The 27,401-nt window shown below is 45.5% G+C and overlaps 1 protein-coding gene across 1 annotated transcript in view; it reads left to right on the top strand.

Annotated features, from left to right (window-relative positions):
• The first annotated feature begins 7,133 nt into the window (after positions 1 to 7,133).
• The window catches only part of LOC141057299 (retinol dehydrogenase 7-like), a 43,661-nt gene continuing 23,393 nt past the window's right edge, over positions 7,134 to 27,401 (top strand). Inside the window, exon 1 of the mRNA XM_073553842.1 lies at positions 7,134 to 7,277. Within this exon, the coding sequence (XP_073409943.1) occupies positions 7,247 to 7,277 (31 nt within the window). The 5' untranslated portion in view covers positions 7,134 to 7,246. The remainder of the gene's footprint in view (positions 7,278 to 27,401) is intronic.

Raw genomic sequence — 27,401 nt, 5'->3', positions numbered from 1 at the left:
GAGATGTTATAGACAACGATGGGAGATGATAACAGATGGATAATTCAGCAGATTGTTGTACAAAATGTGGATGATTCAGGTAAAAACTACAAAAGACAGATAATACAGCATGCCAGTACTAGCAGACAGTATACAATACACGAATACTGGCAGGTAATAGCAATGCAGGGTAGTATCACAACAGTAGCCATGATGCAGGATGCTGTTATCATCTATATATATATATAAACGCCTTATCGTGTCTGTCTGTAGCCAAAATCGCTGGCCGCTGATTGGTCGCGGCCGCCAGGCCCCCGCTAGGCCACAACCAACCAGCGACAGGCGCAGCTGTTTGTAACGGTAAGCTGCGCCTGCCGCGGCAGGCGCAGGCCTTAATCTGTAAAAAAGAGAATTAAAATAAAAATAAGTTATTCTCACCTTCCGACGGCCTCCTGTCTTCTTTCCTTGCGCCCGGCCTCGTGTTCCAAGTAATGCTTTGCGGCTTAGACTGCTGATGACGTCACTCTCACGAGAGCGAGAAAGGAGACCGACGTCACTCTCGCGAGAGCGAGAAAGAAGACCAACGTCATCAGCGGTCTAAGCCGCAAAGCATTACTGGGAACGCGAGGCCGGGCGCGTGGAAAGAAGACAGGAGGCCGTCGGAAGGTGAGAATAACTTTTTTTGATTTTTTAATATTATTTTTGTACAGGGCCGTGACAGTGATTGGTTGCGGCTACAGGGCCGCGTTGCTGATTGGTCCCGGCTACACGGAAAGGGGGGTGAGGGGACCATGCATACCAGGAAAGGGGGGTGAGGGGACCATGCATACCAGGATAGGGGGGTGAGGGGACCATGCATACCAGGAAAGGGGGGTGAGGATACCATGCATACCAGGATTGGGGGGTGAGGGGACCATACATACCAGGAAAGGGGGTGATGGTGAGCATACATACCAGGACTGGGGTGTGAGAGGACCATGCATACCAGCAAAGGGGGGTGAGGGGACCATGCATACTAAGAAAGGGGGGCGAGGGGACCATGCATACCATGATAGGGGGGTGAGGGGACCATGCATACCAGGATTGGGGGGTGAGAGGACCATGCATACCAGGATTGGGGGGTGAGGGGACCATGCATACCCTGAAAGGGGGGTAAGAGGACCATGCATACCAGGAAAGAGAGGTGAGAGGACCATGCATACCAGGATTGGGGTGTGAGAGGACCATGCATACCAGCAAAGGGGGTGAGGGGACCATGCATACCAAGAAAGGGGGGTGAGGGGACCATGCATACCAGGATAGGGGGGTGAGGGGACCATGCATACCAGGACTGGGGGGGTGAGAGGACCATGCATACCAGGATTGGGGGGTGAAGGGACCATGCATACCCCGAATGGGGGGTAAGAGGACCATGCATACCAGGAAAGAGAGGTGAGAGGACCATGCATACCAGGATTGGGGGGTGAGAGGACCATGCATTCCAGGATTGGGGGGTCAGGGGACCATGCATACCAGGATAGGGGGTTGAGGGGTAGCATGCATATCAGGATTGGGGGTGAAAGAACCATACATACCAGGATTGGGGGTGAGAGAACCATACATATCAGGATTGGGGGGGTGCATTATTGCATTATTATTAAATCTTCAAAAATAAACTGCATATATATTCTAGAGTACCCCATGCGTTAGAATCGGGCCACCATCTAGTGCATTATATAAGAGCTGAGCAATGTAACATATAGCAGCAAAGGAGAAAGAAATATCTAACACAACTAGTGGCTGCAAGCTTTACACTCACTGAACAGAGGATGCTTAACTAGAGAATGATTATTACAAACATGTAGTGAAATAACATCACAGGAGCTGAGCATGCATTGCAAACATCATGGGGGGCTGCATTATGGCTTCTAACACAGATGCATAACTCATAATTGCATTATCCTTACCGGAATCCGCTTGTTATAGCAATGGTTTTGCAAAGAGCTGAGCTAAACACATGTGGGCTGCTCAGGAGATGGTGGAGAAAGGTTACATGTTGTTAACCAAGGCTAGAAAAAGGGGCGGTTCTGAACAATTAACCATTTGGGGAACAGAAAATTCCAAACACAGGAATAAAATAAAAGGGCAACTTATGACTAGTGTTGAGCATTCCGATACCGCAAGTATCGGGTATCGGCCGATACTTGCTGTATCGGAATTCCGATACCGACTTCCGATATTTTTTCAATATCGGAATTCGGCATCGGAATCGGAAGTTCAGTTGATTGACGGCCTGACGTCATCATGATGCGCGGTGTGTGCGCATCATGATGCGCCGTCATTTCGGGCCTTCCGGGGGTCTCTGCCGGCCTGCCGGGGGGCTGTGCCGGCCTGCCGGGGGGCTGTGTGGACTGCCCGGGGTCTCTGCCGGCCTGCCGGGGGGCTGTGCCGGCCTGCCGGGGGGCTGTGCACCCTGTGGGGGTCTGTACCGGCCTGCCGGGGGGCTGTGCCGGCCTGCCGGGGGGCTGTGCTGATGTCCGGGGGTCTGTGCAAGCATCGTCCGATGGGACTACAAGTCCCATCGGGCGATGCCTGCTACCATGACAGTGATTGACACATTAGCCAATGATGGGACAGTAGTAGTCCCATCATCCGGCTAATGTGTTAAATGTTAAAAAAAAAAAAAAAAAAAAATACTACATACATACTACATGCTACATACATACTACATATATACTACATACATACTACATACATACTACATACATACTACATGCATGCTACATACATACTACATATATACTACATACATACTACATACATACTGCATGCTACATACATACTACATACATACTACATACATACTACATGCATGCTACATATATACTACATGCTACATACATACCACATACATACTACATGCATGCTACATATATACTACATGCATGCTACATACATACTACATATATACTACATGCATGCTACATACATACTACATGCTACATGCATGCTACATACATACTACATGCTACATGCATGCTACATACATACTACATACATGCTACATATATACTACATACATACTACATATATACTACATGCATGCTACATATATACTACATACATACTACATATATACTACATGCATGCTACATATATACTACATACATACTACATATATACTACATACATGCTACATATATACTACATACATACTACATATATACTACATACATGCTACATACATACTACATACATACTACATATATACTACATGCATGCTACATATATACTACATGCTACATACATACCACATACATACTACATACATGCTACATATATACTACATGCATGCTACATACATACTACATATATACTACATGCATGCTACATATATACTACATACATACTACATATATACTACATACATACCACATACATACTACATGCATGCTACATATATACTACATGCATGCTACATACATACTACATATATACTACATGCATGCTACATACATACTACATGCTACATGCATGCTACATACATACTACATGCTACATACATACCACATATATACTACATACATACAATACATTCATACAATACATACATAGACATACAGTACATATAACATAGAGTAACATACTTACCAATACTTGTCACATTGTTCCCCGAAGCCATTGTCTTTTCCGGGATAAATATTAACATAACAAACCACAAAAATACTCACCCACGATCCGAAGCAGTCCACGAGTGTGTCCCACGACGATCTTGGGTAGAGAACTGCAGCATCAGATGATGCTGCCGTTCTCTACGGGCTGCAGGAATCCAATGACGGAAGGTAGGTATCCTTCCGCACTGTATTCCTCCGCCACTTAAAAAAAAAAAAGTCCCTAGTCTCACTTTATGCCATTGCTGTGTGGGAAATTCCCACACAGCAATGGCATAAAGTGAGACTAGGGACTTTTTTTTTTTTTAAGTGGCGGAGGAATACAGTGCGGAAGGATACCTACCTTCCGTCATTGGATTCCTGCAGCCCGTAGAGAACGGCAGCATCAGCTGATGCTGCAGTTCTCTACCCAAGATCGTCGTGGGACACACTCGTGGACTGCTTCGGATCGTGGGTGAGTATTTTTGTGGTTTGTTATGTTAATATTTATTCCGTAGACGACAATGGCTTCGGGGAACAATGTGACAAGTATTGGTAAGTATGTTACTCTATGTTATATGTACTGTATGTCTATGTATGTATTGTATGAATGTATTGTATGTATGTAGTATATATGTGGTATGTATGTAGCATGTAGTATGTATGTAGCATGCATGTAGCATGTAGTATGTATGTAGCATGCATGTAGTATATATGTAGTATGTATGTAGCATGCATGTAGTATATATGTAGCATGCATGTAGTATGTATGTGGTATGTATGTAGTATATATGTAGTATGTATGTAGTATATATGTAGCATGTATGTAGTATGTATGTAGCATGCAGTATGTATGTAGCATGCATGTAGTATATATGTAGTATGTATGTAGCATGCATGTAGTATATATGTAGTATGTATGTAGTATATATGTAGCATGTATGTAGTATGTATGTAGCATGCATGTAGCATGTAGTATGTATGTAGCATGCATGTAGTATATATGTAGTATGTATGTAGCATGCATGTAGTATATATGTAGTATGTATGTAGTATATATGTAGCATGTATGTAGTATGTATGTAGCATGCATGTAGCATGTAGTATGTATGTAGCATGCATGTAGCATGTAGTATGTATGTAGCATGCATGTAGTATATATGTAGTATGTATGTAGCATGCATGTAGTATATATGTAGTATGTATCATGTAGTATGTATGTAGCATGCATGTAGTATATATGTAGTATGTATGTTGCATGTAGTATGAATGTAGCATGTATGTAGTATGAATGTAGCATGTAATTTTTTTTTTTTTTTTTTTTTACATTTAACACATTAGCCGGATGATGGGACTACTACTGTCCCATCATTGGCTAATGTGTCAATCACTGTCATGGTAGCAGGCATCGCCAGATGGGACTTGTAGTCCCATCGGACGATGCCTGCACAGACCCCCGGAGCCTGCACAGACCACCGGCAGGCCGGCACAGCCCCCCGGCAGGCCGGCACAGCCCCCCGGAGCCTGCACAGACCACCGGCAGGCCGGCACAGACCACCGGAGCCTGCACAGACCCCCTGGCAGGCCGGCACAGCCCCCCGAAAGGCCCGTACAGACCCCAGAGAGGCTGTACAAGGGCAGGAAAGGGTTTTTCTTATTCCGATACCGGAAGTCCCATAGACTTGAATGGGACTTCCGGTATCGGAATCGGCGATACCGATACTTTTTTTAAAGATCGGCCGATACCATCCGATACGATACTTTGAAGTATCGGATGGTATCGCTCAACTCTACTTATGACACCTACTAGTGATAGCTGGAACAACACTTAAAAATATCTAGCTACGCAAAATGGGCAGAACAGAATGTTACCAATTTTTTCCGATTTTACAAAATTTTGCTTGTGTTTCTGACCACATAGAATCATAGAATCATAGAATCGTAGAGTTGGAAGGGACCTCCTGGGCCATCTGGTCCAACCCCCTGCTCAAAGCAGGATTCGCTAAATCATCCCAGTCAGATGTCTGTCCAGCCTCTGTTTGAAGACTTCCATTGAAGGAGAACTCACCACTTCTCGTGGCAGCCTGTTCCACTCATTGATCACTCTAACTGTCAAAAAGTTTTTTCTAATATCTAATCTGTGTCTCTTCCCATTCAGTTTCATCCCATTGCTTCTAGTCTTTCCTTGTGCAAATGAGAATAAAGTTGATCCTTCTACAATGTGACAGCCCTTTAGATATTTGTAGACAGCTATTAAGTCTCCTCTCAGTCTTCTCTTTTGCAAACTAAACATTCCCAAATCCTGCAACCTTTCCTCATAAGACAGGGTTTGCAGACCGGTCACCATTCTGGTCGCTCTTTTCTGAACTTGCTCCAGTTTGTTGATGTCTTTTTTAAAATGTGGTGCCCAAAACTGGACACAATATTCCAGATGAGGTCTGACCAAAGAGGAGTAGAGAGAAATAATGACTTCACGTGATCTAGACTGTATGCTTCTGTTAATACATCCTAGAATTGCATTTGCCTTTTTTGCTGCTGCATCACACTGTTGACTCATATTCAGTCTGTGATCTATTAGTATACCCAAGTCTTTTTCACATGTGCTGTCACTTAGCCCTATTCCTCCCATTCTATATATGCTTTTTTCATTTTTATTGCCCACGAATTCAAATGCGCCAGATTTGTGCCAAATTTATGTTTGGCGATTGATTTCCAAACAAATTCGCTCATCATTAGTCTAAACCCCATGATCAATTGTTAAAAAAACTGCAGTAAGGGTGAGTGCATCAAACATCTTTTGTCTTTTTTAGGTGAATTCCACCTGTAACCTGCCCGAAAAAGTGCTGCAAAGAATGAATTTGATGCACAGCAATGTAAAAACGACATTTCTGCGCATATGTTCTGCCTTTTTTCTTTTCTTTTAACTGCTTTAGGCTTTGAAAGTCAGGGAAGTGGATTTTATAAAAAGTGTATTCTTCGGGCAACTTTTGCTTGAAAGAAGTCTGCTAAAGAGTAAATTACAAAAAAGGACGCTGGCGGCAGTGCAACCGCAAAAAAACTGCAACAAAGATGCTTCAGGAAATGGTCCTCTGTGTTTTATTCCTGAAGTGTTTTCACTTTGGAAAACTCAGCAATTACAACGGAGTCTAAAAGACGCCGAGCGTTCCATATAGGAACAGCATGTGCACAGTGGCGGATTATAATGAGGTCAATTTGGGCAGTTGCCCCGGGCCCAGTGGGGTTAAGGGGCCCACAGCCCAGGCCAGTAAATTGCCCCATTATAATCCGCCACCGTGCAGGGCCGGATTATAGGCAGGGCAGGCGGGGCTTCAGCCCCAGGGCCCCCACCACAAGAGCTTCTAAGGAGGCCCCCACCACATTCCTGCTGGCTGCTGCAATGTCACTCCATCTTCTCCCCACCTAAAAGTGAGTGACCGTGGGGGCGGCATTATGTGCTCTGCTACCAGCAGCATCTACAAGTAGCGTGAACGCTGATGCTGCTGGTAGCGTGCAAAGGCTTGTGATGAGATCACAGGAGGGAAGGTGTCAGGGCCCCCGATCATGTGACCCCTGTCTCCTCCCCTCCTGTGACCTCATCACAGGTCCTGTGCGCACAGCACAGAGCACTGAGAGCAGCCATGTATGTGGAGTGCGGCTCTGCGGGTGGAGGTAGGTGCTGGAGGCCCCATTATTCTCTATGTGGAGTGCGGCTCTGCGGGTGGAGGTCGGTGCTGGAGGCTCCATTATTCTCTATGTGGAGTGCGGCTCTGCGGGTGGAGGTAGGTGCTGGAGGCCCCATTATTCTCTATGTGGAGTGTGGCTCTGCGGGTGGAGGTCGGTGCTGGAGGCTCCATTATTCTCTATGTGGAGTGCGGGTCTGCGGGTGGAGGTCGGTGCTGGAGGCCCCATTATTCTCTATGTGGAGTGCGGCTCTGCGGGTGGAGGTCGGTGCTGGAGGCCCCATTATTCTCTATGTGGAGTGCGGCTCTGCGGGTGGAGGTCGGTGCTGGAGGCCCCATTATTCTCTATGTGGAGTGCGGCTCTGCGGGTGGAGGTCGGTGCTGGAGGCCCCATTATTCTCTATGTGGAGTGCGGCTCTGCGGGTGGAGGTCGGTGCTGGAGGCCCCATTATTCTCTATGTGGAGTGCGGCTCTGCGGGTGGAGGTCGGTGCTGGAGGCTCCATTATTCTCTATGTGGAGTGCGGCTCTGCGGGTGGAGGTCGGTGCCGGAGGCTCCATTATTCTCTATGTGGAGTGCGGCTCTGCGGGTGGAGGTCGGTGCTGGAGGCTCCATTATTCTCTATGTAGAGTGTGGCTCTGCGGGTGGAGGTCGGTGCTGGAGGCTCCATTATTCTCTATGTGGAGTGCGGCTCTGCGGGTGGAGGTCGGTGCTGGAGGCTCCATTATTCTCTATGTAGAGTGTGGCTCTGCGGGTGGAGGTCGGTGCTGGAGGCTCCATTATTCTCTATGTGGACTGCGGCTCTGCGGGTGGAGGTCGGTGCTGGAGGCCCCATTATTCTCTATGTGGAGTGTGGCTCTGCGGGTGGAGGTCGGTGCTGGAGGCTCCATTATTCTCTATGTAGAGTGTGGCTCTGCGGGTGGAGGTAGGTGCCGGAGGCCCCATTATTCTCTATGTGGAGTGCGGCTCTGCGGGTGGAGGTCGGTGCTGGAGGCCCCATTATTCTTTATGTGGAGTGCGGCTCTGCGGGTGGAGGTCGGTGCTGGAGGCTCCATTATTCTCTATGTGGAGTGCGGCTCTGCGGGTGGAGGTCAGTGCCGGAGGCTCCATTATTCTCTATGTAGAGTGTGGCTCTGTGGGTGGAGGTCGGTGCTGGAGGCTCCATTATTCTCTATGTAGAGTGTGGCTCTGTGGGTGGAGGTCAGTGCCGGAGGCTCCATTATTCTCTATGTAGAGTGTGGCTCTGTGGGTGGAGGTCGGTGCCGGAGGCCCCATTATTCTCTATGTGGAGTGCGGCTCTGCGGGTGGAGGTAGAGAATAATGGGGCCTCCAGCACCTACCTCCACCCGCAGAGCCGCACTCCACATAGAGAATAATGGGGCCTCCAGCACCGACCTCCACCCGCTGAGCCGCACTCCACATAGAGAATAATGGAGCCTCCAGCACCGACCTCCACCCGCAGAGCCGCACTCCACATAGAGAATAATGGAGCCTCCAGCACCAACCTCCACCCGCAGAGCCGCACTCCACATAGAGAATAATGGAGCCTCCAGCACCTATGTGGAGTGCGGCTCTGCGGGTGGAGGTCGGTGCTGGAGGCTCCATTATTCTCTATGTGGAGTGCGGCTCTGCAGGTGGAGGTCGGTGCTGGAGGCCCCATTATTCTCTATGTGGAGTGCGGCTCTGCAGGTGGAGGTCGGTGCTGGAGGCCCCATTATTCTCTATGTGGAGTGCGGCTCTGCGGGTGGAGGTAGGTGCTGGAGGCTCCATTATTCTCTATGTGGAGTGCGGCTCTGCGGGTGGAGGTCGGTGCTGGAGGCTCCATTATTCTCTATGTGGAGTGCGGCTCAGCGGGTGGAGGTCGGTGCTGGAGGCCCCATTATTCTCTATGTGGAGTGCGGCTCTGCGGGTGGAGGTAGAGAATAATGGGGCCTCCAGCACCTACCTCCACCCGCAGAGCCGCACTCCACATAGAGAATAATGGGGCCTCCAGCACCGACCTCCACCCGCTGAGCCGCACTCCACATAGAGAATAATGGAGCCTCCAGCACCGACCTCCACCCGCAGAGCCGCACTCCACATAGAGAATAATGGAGCCTCCAGCACCAACCTCCACCCGCAGAGCCGCACTCCACATAAAGAATAATGGAGCCTCCAGCACCTATGTGGAGTGCGGCTCTGCGGGTGGAGGTCGGTGCTGGAGGCTCCATTATTCTCTATGTGGAGTGCGGCTCTGCAGGTGGAGGTCGGTGCTGGAGGCCCCATTATTCTCTATGTGGAGTGCGGCTCTGCAGGTGGAGGTCGGTGCTGGAGGCCCCATTATTCTCTATGTGGAGTGTGGCTCTGCGGGTGGAGGTCGGTGCTGGAGGCTCCATTATTCTCTATGTGGAGTGCGGCTCTGCAGGTGGAGGTCGGTGCTGGAGGCCCCATTATTCTCTATGTGGAGTGGGGCTCTGCAGGTGGAGGTCGGTGCTGGAGGCCCCATTATTCTCTATGTGGAGTGTGGCTCTGCGGGTGGAGGTCGGTGCTGGAGGCCCCATTATTCTCTATGTGGAGTGCGGCTCTGCAGGTGGAGGTCGGTGCTGGAGGCCCCATTATTCTCTATGTGGAGTGCGGCTTTGCGGGTGGAGGTAGGTGCTGGAGGCCCCATTATTCTCTATGTGGAGTGCGGCTCTGCGGGTGGAGGTCGGTGCTGGAGGCCCCATTATTCTCTATGTGGAGTGCGGCTCTGCGGGTGGAGGTCGGTGCTGGAGGCCCCATTATTCTCTATGTAGAGTGTGGCTCTACGATTCATGACCCCCGTCACGTGACGAGGGGGGCCCACAGAGTCTGAACTGCCCCGGGCCCTGGCTACCCTTAATCCACCCCTGCATGTGCACATGAGTACTTTGGCCTAATAAAAATTGAGTGCTTTAGCCCTTTCACACTGAGGCCACTATGAAGGTAGGTCGACATTGCATCTTTTTTTTGGCTAGCTCCAAAAAGAATTTGTGAAAAGTGTGAACAAAACAATCAAAAGCGAACGTATTTTAACTGTTTCATCTTCTCAAAGACACCAAGCGGTTAAAATAAGAAGCATACACATTCTTTAGACGTTTTACATTTGGTAGATGCTCGACACTTTACAATAGAAGTCAATGGTAAACCTAAAAAGATGCCCAGAAAATACCTAGGTGACTTTTTGCGTGTTCTGTCAACATTTTGCTTAAAAAAAATGTTCGCGTTTCCTTCAATGTGTCATTTAAGGAAAATGTCAGTAAAAGGACGCCCAAAGCACGCTGAAACAAATGCTTAAAGTGCTCTGGAAATGACCAAACACTAAAAAAAGACACTTCAGGTTTACAAAACTCCAAACCAAAAGAGTGATTCCCGAAATGTCTTTTGCTTGAAAAATAGATGTTTTTGACAGCCGTAAAAGGAGTGTGAACATATCCTCAAGGTGGTTTCACACAGAAAGTTTCTTGTAAAAGCTTCTTGTTCTTTGCAGCATATTTAGATTTTTTTTCTTCTTTTCTTCTTCAAAATGACTGCAGTCATATCTGGATATACTGTACATTGATAGCAAAATATTAAACAAGCTTCAACAAGTGCACTTTTATGGGGAAAAATCGCTGCATACATCGGGTGCCAACATGACCTCAGATGAACGTTATGAATAAAATTAAATTTGATCTTGTTAGTCCAGTATTTCTCAGACTGCACAGCTCTTCTAGCTGCTGGTTTTCCTCATGGGAAAGCTGTTCTTTGTTTATTAGAGGAGGCTGACGGACCGGTCTGGTCACAGTCTCCTCCTCCAGCACCAATTATACAGACAGATATTCACGATTGTTACACAGAAATAACACAGGACTTATTGTGGCACTAATGAAAACAAAAAGAAATAATAAAGTCACTTTAAATAAATGTATAACAAAAAAAACAAGTGGTGTAGTCAATTCCTTAAAGTGACCTGTGCAATCGGTTGAACTGTGCAAGGCATGCCGTGCAAAAAAATGCTATGTAGACCAAAGAGATCACTGCTCATACTGTACCATAATGATACATAATGAATGAATAAGATGAGCTAAGTAAAATAGCAGCATAGTGCACAAAAAGATGGCAATATCATGGTAAATACTGACCGCACAGTGACTGCACGTGCCAGATGCGCATTTCACCTGTAGCTTGGATGATGACCTGAGATAGGGGTTATATAAATCATGGAGGGCCAGTCATATTTTTGTGCCTAGATTTTTGCCTCACTTTCAGCTGATCTCTGATGCATCTGCATCAACATTCATGGTTCAATTGATGTCCCTACCGCCCAGGGCGACATCTCTCCTAGGAGCACAGCAGCCCAGGCGGAAATTGTGTTGGCATGCATTCCACCCTGAACCGCACGGAAGCGTCATGTGAAGTTGCGACGTTTGCGCTTCACACTGGACCATAGGGAGTTGTTTTATTCGTGTCAACCTTGAGTGCAGGGGACTCAAATATACTGATGCCGACTGCATGAGAAATGTGAGGATGATACTTAAGTGGGTATAAGATTTTAAAGCAAGTTGGTGGGGTTGTAAAATGAGTGAAAAAATATAGCATGACAATTATTGGTAATAATAAAGCATAATATTGTAATTAGAATCTATTACGTCATCACTTCAGTGAAAATAAAGTGTATATAGCACATAAGAGGATAGTATATAAAAACTAGATTATATAATATGTGTGACAACACAGCATTTTATCTTAATTAACGAGACATCTGTTTTCAGCAAGCCAGGAGGAATAGACTGTTATCTATATGTTGACTTTTGAATTTATGTGTTTCTTTCTGGTTGGTCAAGAAAACACAGACTTTTGTTTTGATTTAACTATTGCTGAACAAGTATATCCAAACAGTCCCTCATAACCAAATGAAGGGCAAAGAAGAGGTCCCACAATAAACTTCAATTAAAAGGTATATATTTTTAATAACAAAATTCTAAAAACAATGTGAACAAGCAGCAAGATAGCTATGATAGAGAACACCTAATAATGAAAAGTTGGCTATAACATTGTGCAGGGTATAGGACAGATCCCAACACATGAATAAAGGGATATTTAATATAAATCCATAGTAATACACAATGAGGAATTCCAAGTGAGGAATAATCCCCTAATACAATGGTTAAATTTTTTACCCTTAATAATCCATGCTGCATAAGTAAAGTACCCCATACACATACTATGTAAAAACCCTAACAATGGTAATTAGCCACAAAGGAAGATAAACCGTTATCAGAGCTCCATTATTAAGAACCATAAATCAGTCGGTAAATAAACCCTGAATAGGGAAAAAGCGTTCTGTTTGCGTGCCATTGAGCGTCGATGGGAAGTGAGTACGGGGAGGCGGGCGGACGCGCTATGCGCCGATCATACTGACGGGTGCCGCCCCTCACAACCTTTCTTCTCTTTGATTGGCCTCTCGATATATAAAAGCACGGTCACCCTGCCTGTAGACACGCCCCTGGAAGAAGCTGGCGGCGAAACGCGCGTCTGCGTGTGGGGACACCTTTTGATTCTGTGCCACAGGTAGATATAATTTTTTGCTCCTTTATTTATTTTTTCCCTATTCAGGGTTTATTTACCGACTGATTTATGGTTCTTAATAATGGAGCTCTGATAACGGTTTATCTTCCTTTGTGGCTAATTACCATTGTTAGGGTTTTTACATAGTATGTGTATGGGGTACTTTACTTATGCAGCATGGATTATTAAGGGTGAAAAATTTAACCATTGTATTAGGGGATTATTCCTCACTTGGAATTCCTCATTGTGTATTACTATGGATTTATATTAAATATCCCTTTATTCATGTGTTGGGATCTGTCCTATACCCTGCACAATGTTATAGCCCACTTTTCATTATTAGGTGTTCTCTATCATAGCTATCTTGCTGCTTGTTCACATTGTTTTTAGAATTTTGTTAATAAAAATATATACCTTTTAATTGAAGTTTATTGTGGGACCTCTTCTTTGCCCTTCATTTGGTTATGAGGGACTGTTTGGATATATTTGGTTGAAGTGCCCTGTTTACTTTTTGGGACTATTGGTTGTTATATTATTGCTGAACAAGGTGGAGAATGGACACACCAAATACTGAAAGCAAGGTTCACATACTTTTGTCAATCACGGACCTGTGATATTAGATCACTTTCCTCAATAAAATAAAAGTGACAAACTAATATTTTTGACTCAATTGTTTGGTTTGGTTCTCTTTATTAACCTTTAGGGTTTGTGAGAAAATCTGATACAGTTTCAGGTGAAATGTATCCAAAATATGGAAAATTCTGAGGTGTCACAAACTTTCAAGCACCACTATATAGGAAAGGAACAAGCTTTTTTTTTTTAAATTAAGTACAATGCAAATGTTCCCATACTTGCAAATCTATATGAGTGTTTCTTTTGAGGAGGGGTGTTGGCAAGGTGGTTTAAAAATGCAAACCTGCCAAGGAAACCCTCCACAAAATAATTTATTAACAAAAACATTGACACCAGTAAACTTGGGGAGCATGTGTAGGAGGAGAGGCCTCCGCTGAGTACCCGGGCCGGAACCGAGGGGACCGTCTTCCAGGTTCCTGGGGTATCTGTTTCCAGGGAGCAGAGCTAGGGGATGGACTGCTGAGACTGACAGGGCAGTTGTGGGAGGAGTCCAGAGAAGAGGGGCGGAGAGGGCCAGACTCTGTGAGTCAGCAGAACAAGGGAGAAGGAAGTGGAGACTTGGGGAGGGCCAGAGAATGAGAGCCACGAGCAGCTTCCAGAGAGGAGGACAGCGACAGGATGGAGACAGTCAGTGGCCCACGGTAGAGACTGGGCCTGTGCCCGCTGTGGATCCTCCAGTGCGACCTCAGACTGCGCCTGTGGCCTATCTACCGCCACTTATCACTGCCAATGCCAGTCCCTGTCTGGGAGTTGCGGCCTCCACTCTCCCACTCCCAGGCAGTATCCCGCTGCCTCCGCTGGGGGACATCCCGCCAAAGAACTCTCCGCGGGCCTGTTGTGCCCCTACTCCTCCTGTGCGTCGGAACGCCGAAGACCACGCCAGATCTTCAGCGGCTGGGTCCAGTGGCTGCGACGCAGACACACCATGGAACAGAACGTCGAGGGACGTCAGGACGGATAAGTGATACATAGTGACTAAGGACCCGTAGTCGGCCATTCCGCGGCCATATAGTGACCGGTCTTTGCCGGATTAGTCGCGTTCTCCCAATCCTTGTTTATGTGTATTGGCTCCCTGCGAGGACAACTACTGTTCTGTTGGTTGTGTATCAATAGCCCTAATGGAATTCATCTATAAAAGTTAACGTTTAAAGACATTTCTGTCTCGCGTCTCGTCACTGCATCCTGCGTACCTGCTATTACCACACATGCTTGCTTTGTTAGAGCAGAATGCACACCACAGGATGACCCAGTTAATGTTTTTCTCATGGTTTTGACATTATTTGTTGTGTTTGTGTAAAAAATCTGAAATTGGTGGAGCAACACCCAGAGTTGTTGGTGTCAAAGATTTAAAAAGAAATTAGAACTTATAGAGTAAAAGGCCTCTTTGTTTGCCTTTTTGTTTGAGAATTTCCATCTTTCACCTCTGGTGATGGTCCCAGAGGTGAAACACGTTTCGTTTAATATATAATTTTTGTCCTTTCCGTATGAATAATTTTTGAATAATTGTAATTTATAAAAGTGCAGCTTTTGTTCATTATGCGTCTTTCGATCGGGCTGATGATATTGTGAGAAGTTTTGGGCTAGGTGCATTAATGGCCAAAGAGGACTTTGAGTAGGAGTTTTGATTGTTATCCTTTAATACTCATGGCTTTAGTTCATTAAGGGATTTAATTTGTTTGGGGTTTTTTGTCTTTTTTTTTTATATTTAGGTAGATGTTTACCGATGGGATGTTCCCAGTCTTCTTTTTACTTTGAAGTATGGGTAGTGGCAGTTAAGGGGGTTATCCAGGCTTGGGGTAATAGTTTTTAGTCACTGTGCACTGGTAAATATGTTATTTTTTTTGCATACTGATTTGTCCAGACATTATCCACAAGCCTAGACAACCCCTTTAAATATATGCAGGGTGGTTTATTTAGTTATTTATTTTTTCTGTTGTATGCCCTTGGGACTTGGTTGTTTGCAATAAGTTATTGGATTTATTTGTTTCACTCTGGGTTAGCAAAAATTGCCCAGACTATCTGTGGGGCCTGATATGGTCTTAGACTGGAAGTTTATGGAATGGTCATTTGGGGTGGCAATCTGAGCCTGTCATTTGTCAGCCTGTGCACATCGCACAGTGACAATAATCTACTGAGCATCCTTCAGAATTGCCAGCCGACCTATGCTCAGTAAAACAGGGACTAGCCCGGCCCCTGAAACATAGGTCACTGATGATGCTTTGTTTCAGGGAGGGGGTAGAGGCTGCAGCAGTGACATAGCCTCAACCCCCATTTGATTATCCCTGCATGCGTTGGGACTCTCAAACAAAGTGTCATCAAAATTTAAGTTGATAGAAAAGAAAAAAGCTGTCAGATGATCATGTAGTTAGGGAAGCAGAGAGAGTTACTAAAGTATAGTAGAAAATAGATTACATTATTATTTCATCCACCCCAAACCTGTTTCCACCTTCCTGACCAGGCCAAATTTTACAATTCTGACCAGCGTCACTTTATGTGGTAATAACTCTAGAACGTGTCAACGTATCTCAATGATTCTGAGATTTTTTTTTCGGGACAAATTGTACTTTGTTAGTGGTACATGTAGGTCAATATTTTGGGGGTTTATTTGTGTAAATATCAGCATTCTTGTGAAAATTTTGCAATTTTCAGTCTTTTTGCCTTTTAAACTAGATAAATCTATCACACAAAATAATAAATAAACAGCATGTCTACTTTACATCAGTATCATTTTTAAACATAATTGGTTTTGTCAGGATGTCTAAAGAGTAAAAACTTGATCAGCAATTTCTTATTTTTCCAACAAAATTTATAAAACCAATTTTTTAAGGACCACATTGGAAATGGCTTTGAGGGGCCTATATGACAGAAAATACCCAAAAGTGACACAATTTTAACAACTGCAACTCTCAAAGTGCTCGAAATCACATCCAATAAGTTTATTAATCCTTCAGTTGTTTCACAGGAACTTCACTTCAAGATAGTGGTAACATTTCTTTGATATGACTTGCGTTTATTTGTGAAAAAAGTCCCTTTGAGGGTCTATATGATAGAAGATAATATGATAGAAGATACCCAAAAGTAACACCATCCCAAAAGCTGCACCCCTCAAGGTGCTCAAAACCACATTCAAGAAGTTTATTAACCCTTCAGGTGCTTCACAGGAATTTTTGGAATGTGGGGGAAAAAAATGAACATTTAACTTTTTTTCACAAAAAATTTACTTCTGATCCAATTTTTTTTATTTTGACAAGTGTAACAGGAAAAAATGGACCCCAAAATTGGTTGTGTAATTTCTCTTGAGCATGCCGATACCCCATATGAGGGAGAAAACCACTGTTTGGGCACATGGCAGAGCTCGGAAAGGAAGGAGCGCCATTTGACTTTGCTGGAGCAATTGGCGGACGAGATGTCGTGTTTGAAGAGCCTCTGATGTGTCTAAACAGTGAAAATTCCCCATAAGTGACACCATTTTGGAAACTAGACACCTCATGGAATGTATTTAGATGTGTGATGAGCACCTTGAACCCCCAGGTGCTTCACAGAAGTTTATAATGTTGAGCTGTGAAAATAATAAAATCATATTTTCCTCACAAAAATGTTATTTTAGCCCCAAATTTTGCATTTTCATAAGGGTAACAGGAGAAAGTACACCATAAAATTTGTAGTGCATTTTCTCCTGAGTATGCCTATACCTCATATGTGAGGGAATACTACTTTTGAGGCACAGTGCAAAGCTCAGAAGGGATACTGGAGTTCAGATTTTGCTGGAATGGTTTGAGGGTGCCATGTCACATTGGTAGAGCCCCTGAGGTGCCAGAACAACAGAAACCCCCTATATGTGAATGCATTTTACAAACTAGACTCCCCAATGAATTCATCTAGGGGTGCAGTGATTGATCATATTGACACCACATGTGCCTCATAGAATTTTATGCTACTGAGCGGTGAAGAAAGCATAAATTACATTTTTACCACTAAAATATGGTTTAGTTATTAATTTTTCTAAGGGCTAATAAGAATTTTTTTTTTTACAACAAACTGAGGTCCATTTTTTCCTGAGTGCGCCAAAACCCTACATGTAATCCAGAAATATTTTTCAGGCACAGTGTAAAACTCGGAAGGCAAGGAGAACCAGATTTTACTGTTATGGTTTGCTGGTGCCATGAGGTGCCAGAACAGCAGAACCCCCCTTAACCCCTTAATGACCGGAGCTTTTTTCGATTTTTCGTATTCGTTTTTCGCTCCCCTTCTTTCCAGAGCCATAACTTTTTTATTTTTCCGTCTATAAGGCCATGTGAGGGCTTATTTTTTGCGGGACAAGTTGTACTTTTCAGTAACACCATTGGTTTTACCATGTCATGTACTCAAAAACGGGAAAAAAATTCCAAGTGCGGTGAAATTGCAAAAAAAGTGCAATCCCACATTTGTTTTTTGCTTGGCTTTTTTGCTAGGTTCACTAGATGCTAAATCTGACCTGCCATTATAATTCTCCAGGTCATTACGAGTTCATAGTCACCAAACATGTCTAGGTTCTCTTTTATCTAACTAGTGAAAAAAAATTCCAAAGTTTGCTAAAAAAAAAAAAAAAAAATTGCGCAATTTTCCGAGACCCGTAGCGTCTCCATTTTTCGTGATCTGGGGTCGGGTGACAGTTTATTTTTTCCGCGCCGGGCTGACGTTTTTCATGATACCAATTTTGTGCAGATACATTCTTTTGATCGCCCGTTATTGCATTTTAATGCAATGTCTTGGCAACCATAAAAACGTAATTCTGGCGTTTTGAATTTTTTTCTCACTACGCCGTTTAGCGATTGGGTTAATGCTTTTTTTTATTGATAGATCGGGCGATTCTGAACGCGGCGATACCTAATATGTGTATGTGGGATTTTTTTTTACTGCTTTATTTTGATTGGGGCGAAAGGGGGGTGATTTGAACTTTTAGGTTTTTTTAATTTTTTTTATTTTTAAACATTTTTTTTTTTTACTTTTGGCATGCTTCAATAGCTTCCATAGGAGGCTAGAAGCATGCGCAACCCGATCAGCTCTGTTACATATGGGCGATGAGCAGATCGCCCATATGTAGCAGATTTACTGCTGTGCTTTCAGCGCCAACCACCGGGTCGCGCTGAAAGCCATAAGCCAGGAACAACCATAGAGGTCTCATAGAGACCTCTGGTTGTCCAGGCAACATGACGTCGACCCCCGATCACATGACGGGGTCAGCGATGAGGTCATTTCCGGCCCGGCGGCCGGAAATGCTATTTAAATGCCCGCTGTCAGCTTTGACAGCGGGATGTAACTAGATAATAGGCGCGGGTGGACGGCGATTCCGCTTGCGCCTATTGCGGGCACATGTCAGCACCGGAGCCCTCATCAAAGCAGGGGAGATGTCTAATGATGGACTGTGTCCATCATTGGACATTAAGGGGTTAAGCGACCCCATTTTACAAACTACACCTGTCAATTAATTCATCTAGGGGTACAGTGATCGTATTGACACCAGAGGTGTGTCACATAATTTTATACCATTGAGCAGTGAAGAAAAAATAACTACACTTTTACCACCAAAATTTTGTTTTAGCCTCAGATTTTACATTTTCACACAAGAAGTGGGTAAAAAGGGAACCAAAATTGGTCCCACAATTTCTACTGATCATGGCAATACCCCATATGTGGCTGTACAGTACTACTTAGCCATACGGAGTGATTCGGTCGGAAACAGTAGCGTAGCTACCAGGGGGGCAGAGGGGGCGGTCGCCCCGGGCCCCGAGCTCTGAGGGGGCCCACCGGAGCTACACTACTGTAACTGTACTGGCATGCACAGCGCGCCCATACAGTTACATTCTGCGTCAGAGCAGGGAGAATCGATCTCCCTACTCTGCCGCCCAGCCGCTATGGGCCCCTGAGAGGGCAGTGGGGGGCCCCGATGCCAGCAGTGCGCCCCCCACCTCACAGCCAGCAATGTTGCCTGGGCTATTCTGTGTGCACAGGACCTGTGATGAGATCACGGGAGGGGCGGAGTCAGGGGGTCACATGATCAGGGGCTGGCTGCAGGGCTCTGCTGTGCTGGTTGTCATGGTGCAGGATGAGGTGAAGTAAGTTTCTGTGTGGGCTCAGGAGGGGTTTACAGGGTGGATGTAGCAGAGCTGTGTGTGTATGAGGTGTGCAGAGTGGAGCCGTGTGTTTAGAAGGTGTACGGAGCAGGGATGTGAATGTATGAGGTGTACAGAGGAGCGGAGCCGCGTGTGTATGTGGTGAGCGGAGCCGTTTGTGTACGGAGTGGAGCCAAGTGTGTACAGGTCGGGGTGTACAGAGCAGAGCTGTGTGTGTACAGAGTGAACGGAGCAGAGCCATGTGTGTGCGGGGTGTACGGAGTGGAGCTGTGTGTGCAATGTGTACGGATTGGAGACGTATGTGTACGAGGTGTGCGGCGCAGAGCTGTGTGTGTACAAGGTGTACGAAGCAGAGCCGCATGTGTACAGCGTGTATGGAGCAGAACCGCATGTGTACAGCGTGTACGGAGCAGAGCTGCGTGTGTACGGGGTGTAGGGAGCAGGGCCGCATGTGTACAAGTGCACGGAGCGGAGCCAGGTGTGTACAAGGTGTACGGAGCGGAGCCGCGTGTGTACAGCACATATGTAGCAGAGGCTCGTGTGTGCAGCGTGTACGTAGCAGAGGTGCATCTGTACAAGGTGTACGGAACAGAGCTCTGTGTTTGTACAAGGTGTACGAAACAGAGCCGCATGTGTACAAGATGTACGGAACAGAGCTGCGTGTGTACAAGATGTACGGAACAGAGCCGCATGTGTACAAGGTGTACGGAGCAGAGCCGTGTGTGTATAGGGGGTGTGGAGCAGAGCCGTGTGTGTATAGGGGGTATCAGGTGCAATAATAAGGACACATACGGCAGCAGTGGCTCAGCATTGGGGTATCAGGTGCAGTAATAGGGACACATACCCCAATGCTGAGCCTCTGCTGCCGTATGTGTCCCTATTACTGCACCTGATACCCCAATGCTGAGCCTCTGCTGCCGTATCAGGTGCAGTAATAGGGGCACATATGGCAACAGCGGCTCAGTATTGGGGTATCAGGTGTAGTGATAGGGACACACACGGCAGCAGCGGCTCAGTATTGGGGTATCAGGTGCGGTAATAGGGACACATACGGCAGCAGAGGCTCAGTATTGGGGTATCAGCTGCAGTAATAGAGACACATATGGCAGCAGCGGCTCAGTATTGGGGTATCAAGTGCAGTAATAGGGACACGGCAGCAGCGGCTCAGCATTGGTGTATCAAGTGCAGTAATAGGGACACATACGGCAGCAGCAGCTCAGCATTGGGGTATCAGGTGCAGTAATAAGGACACATACAGCAGCAGCAGCTCAGCATTGGGGTATCAGGTGCAGTAATACGGACACATACGGCAGCAGCGGCTCAGCATTGGGGTATCAGGAGTAGTAATAGGGACACATACGGCAGCGGCGGCTCAGTATTGGGGTATCAGGTGCAGTAATAAGGACACATACAGCAGCAGCGGCTCAGTATTGGGGTGTCAGGTGCAGTAATAGGGACACATACAGCAGCAGCGGCTCAGCATTGGGGTGTCAGGTGCAGTTATAGGGACACATACGGCAACAGCGGCGGCTCAGCATTGGGGTATCAGGAGCAGTAATAGGGACACATACGGCAGCAGCGGCTCAGCATTGGGGTGTCAGGTGCAGTATTAGGGACACATACGGCAGCAGCGGCTCAGCATTGGGGTATCAGGTGCAGTAATAGGGACACATACAGTAGCAGCAGCTCAGCATTGGGGTATCAGGTGCAGTAATAGGGACTCATACGGCAGCAGCGGCTCAGCATTGGGGTATTGGATGCAGTAATAGGGACATATACGGCAGCGGCGGCTCAGTATTGGGGTATCAGGTGCAGTAATAGGGACACATACGGCAGCAGCGGCTCAGCATTGGGGTGTCAGGTGCAGTTATAGGGACACATACGGCAACAGCGGCTCAGTATTGTGGTGTCAGGTGCAGAAATAAGGACACATACGGCAGCGGCGGCTCAGCATTGGGGTATCAGGAGCAGTAATAGGGACACATACGGCAGCAGCGGCTCAGCATTGGGGTGTCAGGTGCAGTAATAGGGACACATACGGCAGCAGCGGCTCAGCATTGGGGTATCAGGTGCAGTAATAGGGACACATACGGCAGCAGCGGTTCAGTATTGGGGTATCAGGTGCAGTAATAGGGACACATACGGCAGCAGCGGTTCAGTATTGGGGTATCAGCAGGATGAGGGGTTTGTGCAGGTTGGGGATACATGGTGATGGGGCTGGACTATGAGAAGTGAAACGTGTCGTTGTTGTATTCTCTGTAGCAGAGTCGTGGCTGGAGGAGTTGTCATGTCGGTCTGGGACAGATGGTAAAGACGTGAAAAGTGACCGATTCCATCAGAAAGATCGTCAGCGGTAAGACACCAACTATAACTGTGCAGTAATTACATATGTTTTGTAGGACTGGTATTTACCACTGACCATATTGCGGTAATATCCATGTTGGTCTTTATATAGGGATTATTTTCAGTAACAGCGCAGTCATCTCCTACATCCACTATTAGGGTGCGTCACCGAGTTGTAATCACAGTTACCTAGTTAGGGGCCCACTCAGAAGTTTTGCCCCCCATGAACCGAAACCCTAGCTACGCCTCTGGTCGGAACGGAACACTATTTGCCTCCTGGAGCGCAGATTTTCCTAGAACACTGTGCGGACTCCATATACAAAGCCCCTAATTGCTAGTAGAGCAGAATCCCCCCTCAAATGACGCAATTTTGGAAACTATACCACTTGGGGAATTTATCTACAGGTGTAGTGATGATTTTGACTTCATGGGTATTTTCCAGAAACAAGCAGCAATGAATGTTGCCGAGTGAAAATTTCAATCCTCCATTGTAGTGACCAGTACTCTGTAGTGACAAGTATGTTGCAGTCACCAGAACGTTATGCCCAGTTCGTGCTTCTGGGGGCATGCACCCGTAAGTTAGGTGGGCTCTCATTGTTCCAGAAATGCCAAACGTTGAAACAATTTGTTATTTAGGCACACTGGCGCTCTGAAGGGAGGAGGCATTTGGATTTTAGAGCAGAGAATTTGATGAATTTCTTTTAGTGGGTGAGGAGCCATTTCGCTTTGAACCTTTGTGCTATCAGTAACGTGGAAGCCCCCTATATTTTCATTAATAGATGATGGCTTGAAGGCTTGCTTTTTTTTATGAATTTTTTTTTACATAATGTTTGGGATCACATTTATCAGGCAATCTACACTGACAACTTACTTTGGGGTTTCAATCTAAATCTCTGAGTGATGTGATTCAGATTAAACCCCCGAGGGATCCATTCACTATAAATAGGCAGCAGAGTTACTCTGGACTCCCTCTGGCCTCTGTTCAGTGGTATCCTTCTTTTTGGAAGTACACAAAACTGTGACCGACAGAACTTTTATGCAATCCTAAAAAGACGGACACCGCTGGATCACAGTGCCTCCATCTGCCTCATTATAAGGAATCTTCTGCCACAGGTTCCTTCTGAAACCCCGCACGGAGAACCCGGTGCAAGCGCTCAGAGAAGAGTGCAGAATAAATGTGCGCCGAGCCTTACTGCGATCTTTCCGAGGCAGAATTAAAAAAAAAAAAAAAAAAAAAAAAAAATCGACAGCAGGTGAAGAACTGGTTTTATTTATTTTTTACGCCATTCCTAGTGCGGTATAAGTGATTAGGGGACTTAATTCTTCGGGTCGGTGTGACTACAGCGATACCAAATTTATATTGGGTTTTTGTTTTTTGCAGCTGTCACACACTAAAAGACGCTTTTGATTGCAAAAAATATTTTTTGCATCACCACATTTTGAGAGCTATAATTTTTCCATATTTTGGCCCACAGAGTCAAGTGAGGGCTTGTTTTTCATGGGACTAGTTTACGTTTTTATTGGTAGTAATTCAGGATTTTTTTTGGGGGGGTGGGGGGTTTAAGCTGTTCCAGGTGTGGTAAAATTGATAAGGCGGTTTTATTCTTCGGGTCAGTACGATTGCATCGATAACTCATTAAGGCTATTTTCACACTTGCGTTTTTTTTTGCGCTGCGTGCGCAGTGCAAACGCACATGAAAAACGCATCATGCGTTTTTATGCTTTTTTTGTGTTTTTGCGCATGGTTTTTTAAAAGAAAGCATGCGTTCTTTTGCACTGACGTGCGCATTACCATACGCATGTCATCGCTCCCATAAACTATAATGTGTTTATGTGTTTTTGGGTGAATTTCGTGCGCATTGCGTGCGCATGCGATTTTTTGAGACAGGTCGGACGCACAAAAAAATGCAACAGGATGCATTTTGTGCGCCCGGGCGAACACTACAAAAAAACGCATGCGCATACAAACGCGTACAAACGGATGTCTATGCGCACCCATCTTAAGTATAGGGAAAAAATGCATGCTTTTTTTGCGCAAAAACACAGCGCAAAAAAACGCAAGTGTGAAACCAGCCTTATATAGTTTTTTTATGTTTTGGCGCTTTTACACAATAAAAATAATAATTTTTTTTGCATCGCTTTATTCTGAGAGCTATAACTCTTGTTTTTGCGCTGATGGAGCTGTTTGGCCATCTGGTTTTTGCTGGACAAAATGTCGTTTTCAGGGATACCATGTTTATTTATATATGTCTTTTTGATCTCATTTTATTCCACTTTTTGCTCAACGGTATGATGATAAAACATTGTTTTTTGCCTTGTTTTTCATTTTTTATGGTGTTCACTAAAGGGGATAACTAGTGGGACAGTTATATAAGTCAGGTCGTTGCAGAGGTGGCAATTTCAAATATGTGTATATGTGTACTTTTGTTGTTTATATTTTTTTCAGACAAATATTTATAGATACAAAATCTTTTGATTTTTTTTATTATTTTTGATTTTTTTAAAAAATATATTTTTACAATTATTTAAAAAAAGTTTACTTTTTTTTTTACTTTTTTACTTTGTCCCACTAATGGACTATCATTTTTTTGCAGGGTGATCACTTGTACAGCATGGGGATGCAACACCATCCCCATGCTGTATAAACTGTCAGCTCTGAACTGACAGGGAAACTTGCTGATCATGCACTGCGTTCTGCTCTAGTTAGCTTCTTCTGTGCTCTGTATCAGTCACAAATCTCTTCACAGTACAATGATCACGCTTAGGTTTTCATAAAATATCAAATGTTTTCATACCTTAAACTTAACCGAAGAGAATGAACTGGAGTATAAGTTGGTATGCATGCAAAATAGTAGCATGTTCACACTGGCCATTATACCGACAAAACCAAAGGCAGGAACAAAATGAACATATACCCTATATGTTCATGTATATGTTCATTTTGTTTCTGTTTTGGGCTTTGTCTGTTTAATGGTCAGTGTGAACATGGTCCTATTTCACATGCATACCAATTTATACTCCAGTTCATTTTCTTCAGTTAAGTTTAAGTTATGAAAATGACTCGCCCCCGGAGGCCGTGGGGTACTCGGTGCCGGGCCCATTAATTTCAGTGGGAGATGTCACAGTGGCAGGGACCCGGTCCGTGTCCTCAGGCAGTCAATGTAAAAGGGGTAGAGTGATGGGGATAAAGTTATTGAGATGATTCGTTAAGCCACCTGTGGTTCCTGGTCAGTTTGACCAGCGCTGCAGGGTTGCGTCTTTGGGACAGGTGGTGTGGTGCAACAATGATGTTGAAGCTCCCCACAGGTAGAGCTGTAGTCCCAGGGCAGATGAAGAGAGTTGGTAGATGGTGAGGTAGTGTAGAGCGAAGGATGCAGTAGTGCGGGGAACGTGGCGCAGAAATAAGTGGAGGACACAGTGGGATGTAGTTCCAAGGCTTTACTCACAGTCTGGTGCACACAGATGCCCGCTTCTGTGCCGTGTCCTCCAGGTCAGGGTCTCAGCCAACTCCCAGGCAAGGTAGAGTACACCTTTCCAGCACTCCTCCAACATATGCCTTTCCTGAACGTCTCCTCACTAGAGCCTAAACTGAAGTACTTGTAGTTGTGAATTAAACTCAAGTTCCTCCTTCTAGATGTTACTTGGAACTCCACTCGTATGGCAGACAGCTGTAGCCCGCTTCGGGGACTTCCTACTCTCAGGTCCCGGCTCACACACATTGCTATTGTGCCCCCGAGTCTTAAATGGGAATAAAGTGGTGACAACTTCTATTCCTCCGGTTTCTGCTGCAGGAACTTCAGTATCCATACAACCTCGGAGACTGGACTCCGGCCATGCACTTTAACTTAAGGAAGGACTCTGCTCTCACCCTAGACCTAAGTTCTCTTCTCCCCATGTTCCATACTAATCTATCTTCCTTCTGAAGAATTAGGCTTTCTCTTGCTCTTTCCCGTGCCAACAGCTCCTGATCACAGGAGTCTGCTGCCGCACTTGCTTTCACTCCATCCCTCTCTGGGGATCTTCTCTCACCAACTGACTCTTTCCTAATCTTCTTCCGCTCTCTGTGCAGTCTAAGCTCCACCCACTTCCCTAGCACCCTTTGTGAACCAAAGCAGCTGACTTACAGGGTGATCCACTATTCTAAAGTGTCTGTGCTGGGTGCAGGTGTTGGAGTGTGGTCAGGTGTCTCCACCTTACCTGGATAGTGGGGTACCACACCTCAGGAGGAGGTGCAGTACCACTGTGGCGACTGAACCCTCAGGGGCGCCACAAAAACATTTGTTATTTTATGAAAACCTAAGTGTGATCATTCTACTGTGAAGAGATTTGTGGCTGAAATAGAGCACAGAAGGGTTGTGCAGATAAAAGCTTGTTGAAGGGTTCTGCCAGACAAATTCATCAGATTAAGACAGCAGCTGCTAAAATAATATTATGAGAGAACAAACAGGTATTTGAAGCTGCTGGTGCCTCTGGAATCCCATAGACCTGAAGATGTAGGAACCTGTGGAGGCTTGCAGTTGTGCATAAACCTACTATTCGGCCAACCCTATCTGTGGTCACAAGCAGAAACTATTGCAGTGGGTCCAGACATACAGTATATGAAGAATATTTTTTTTTTAATTATTATGCTTTACTTGTAAAGTACTATCTTATTCCACAGCGCTTTACATACATTATTGTCACTGTCCCTCATGGGGCTCACAATCTAAATTCCCTATCAGTATGTCTTTGGAATGTGGGAAGAAATCGGAGAACCTGTAGGAAACCCAAGCAAACAGAGAACATACAAATTCCTTGCAGAGGTTGTGCTTGGTGGGATTTGGACCCAGGACCAAAGCGCTGCAATGCTAACGACTGAGCCACCGTGCTGCACATTTTGCCCAATTTTAAAATGTTGTTGTTTACTTATGAGTGCCGTACAACCCTGGATGGTCCAGATGGATGGAGTAACATAGTAACATAGTTTTGAAGGCTGAAGGAAGACCTTATGTCCATCTAGTTCAGCCTATTTTTAGTGCAGCTGTTCTGCATTGTTGATCCTGGGGAAGGCAAAAACCCCACAGAGTAGAAGCCAATTTTCTCCATAGGGAAAAAAATTCCTTCCCCTAAGCTGGGTCATCCATCTACCTATAATATTCTGTTATTCGTAGTGGATGTAGTGCATGGTGACCATGTCCCAACAAGGCTGCGACAAGCAAATTGATCAGCAAGCACTGACAGGCGCAGAAAGAAAAGAGCCCCTTTGCAAGAACAATATATGGGCCCCTTGCAGCCCAAGAGCTCCTAAAAATGCAAAATTGCACCTGCTTTGGAGTTAGAAATGGGCCCCTCACCTCTTGGGCCCCTTTGCAGCCGCACAGGTTGCAATAATGATAAGTCCGCCCCTGAGTGGCAAAGTAATGTATTGGGACGGAATCATAGGGGGAGAGCTAGTTAGGCCCTTTAGGGTCCCTGAAGGTGTGACCTCGGCAATGTTTG

Source organism: Dendrobates tinctorius, unplaced genomic scaffold (assembly GCF_039654945.1).
Source record: "Dendrobates tinctorius isolate UK_male_01 unplaced genomic scaffold, ASM3965494v1 ptg000203l, whole genome shotgun sequence".
Taxonomy (NCBI): Eukaryota; Metazoa; Chordata; class Amphibia; order Anura; family Dendrobatidae; genus Dendrobates; species Dendrobates tinctorius.
Note: the sequence above shows the minus strand (reverse complement) of the source record. Positions and strands in the feature narration are given on the sequence as shown.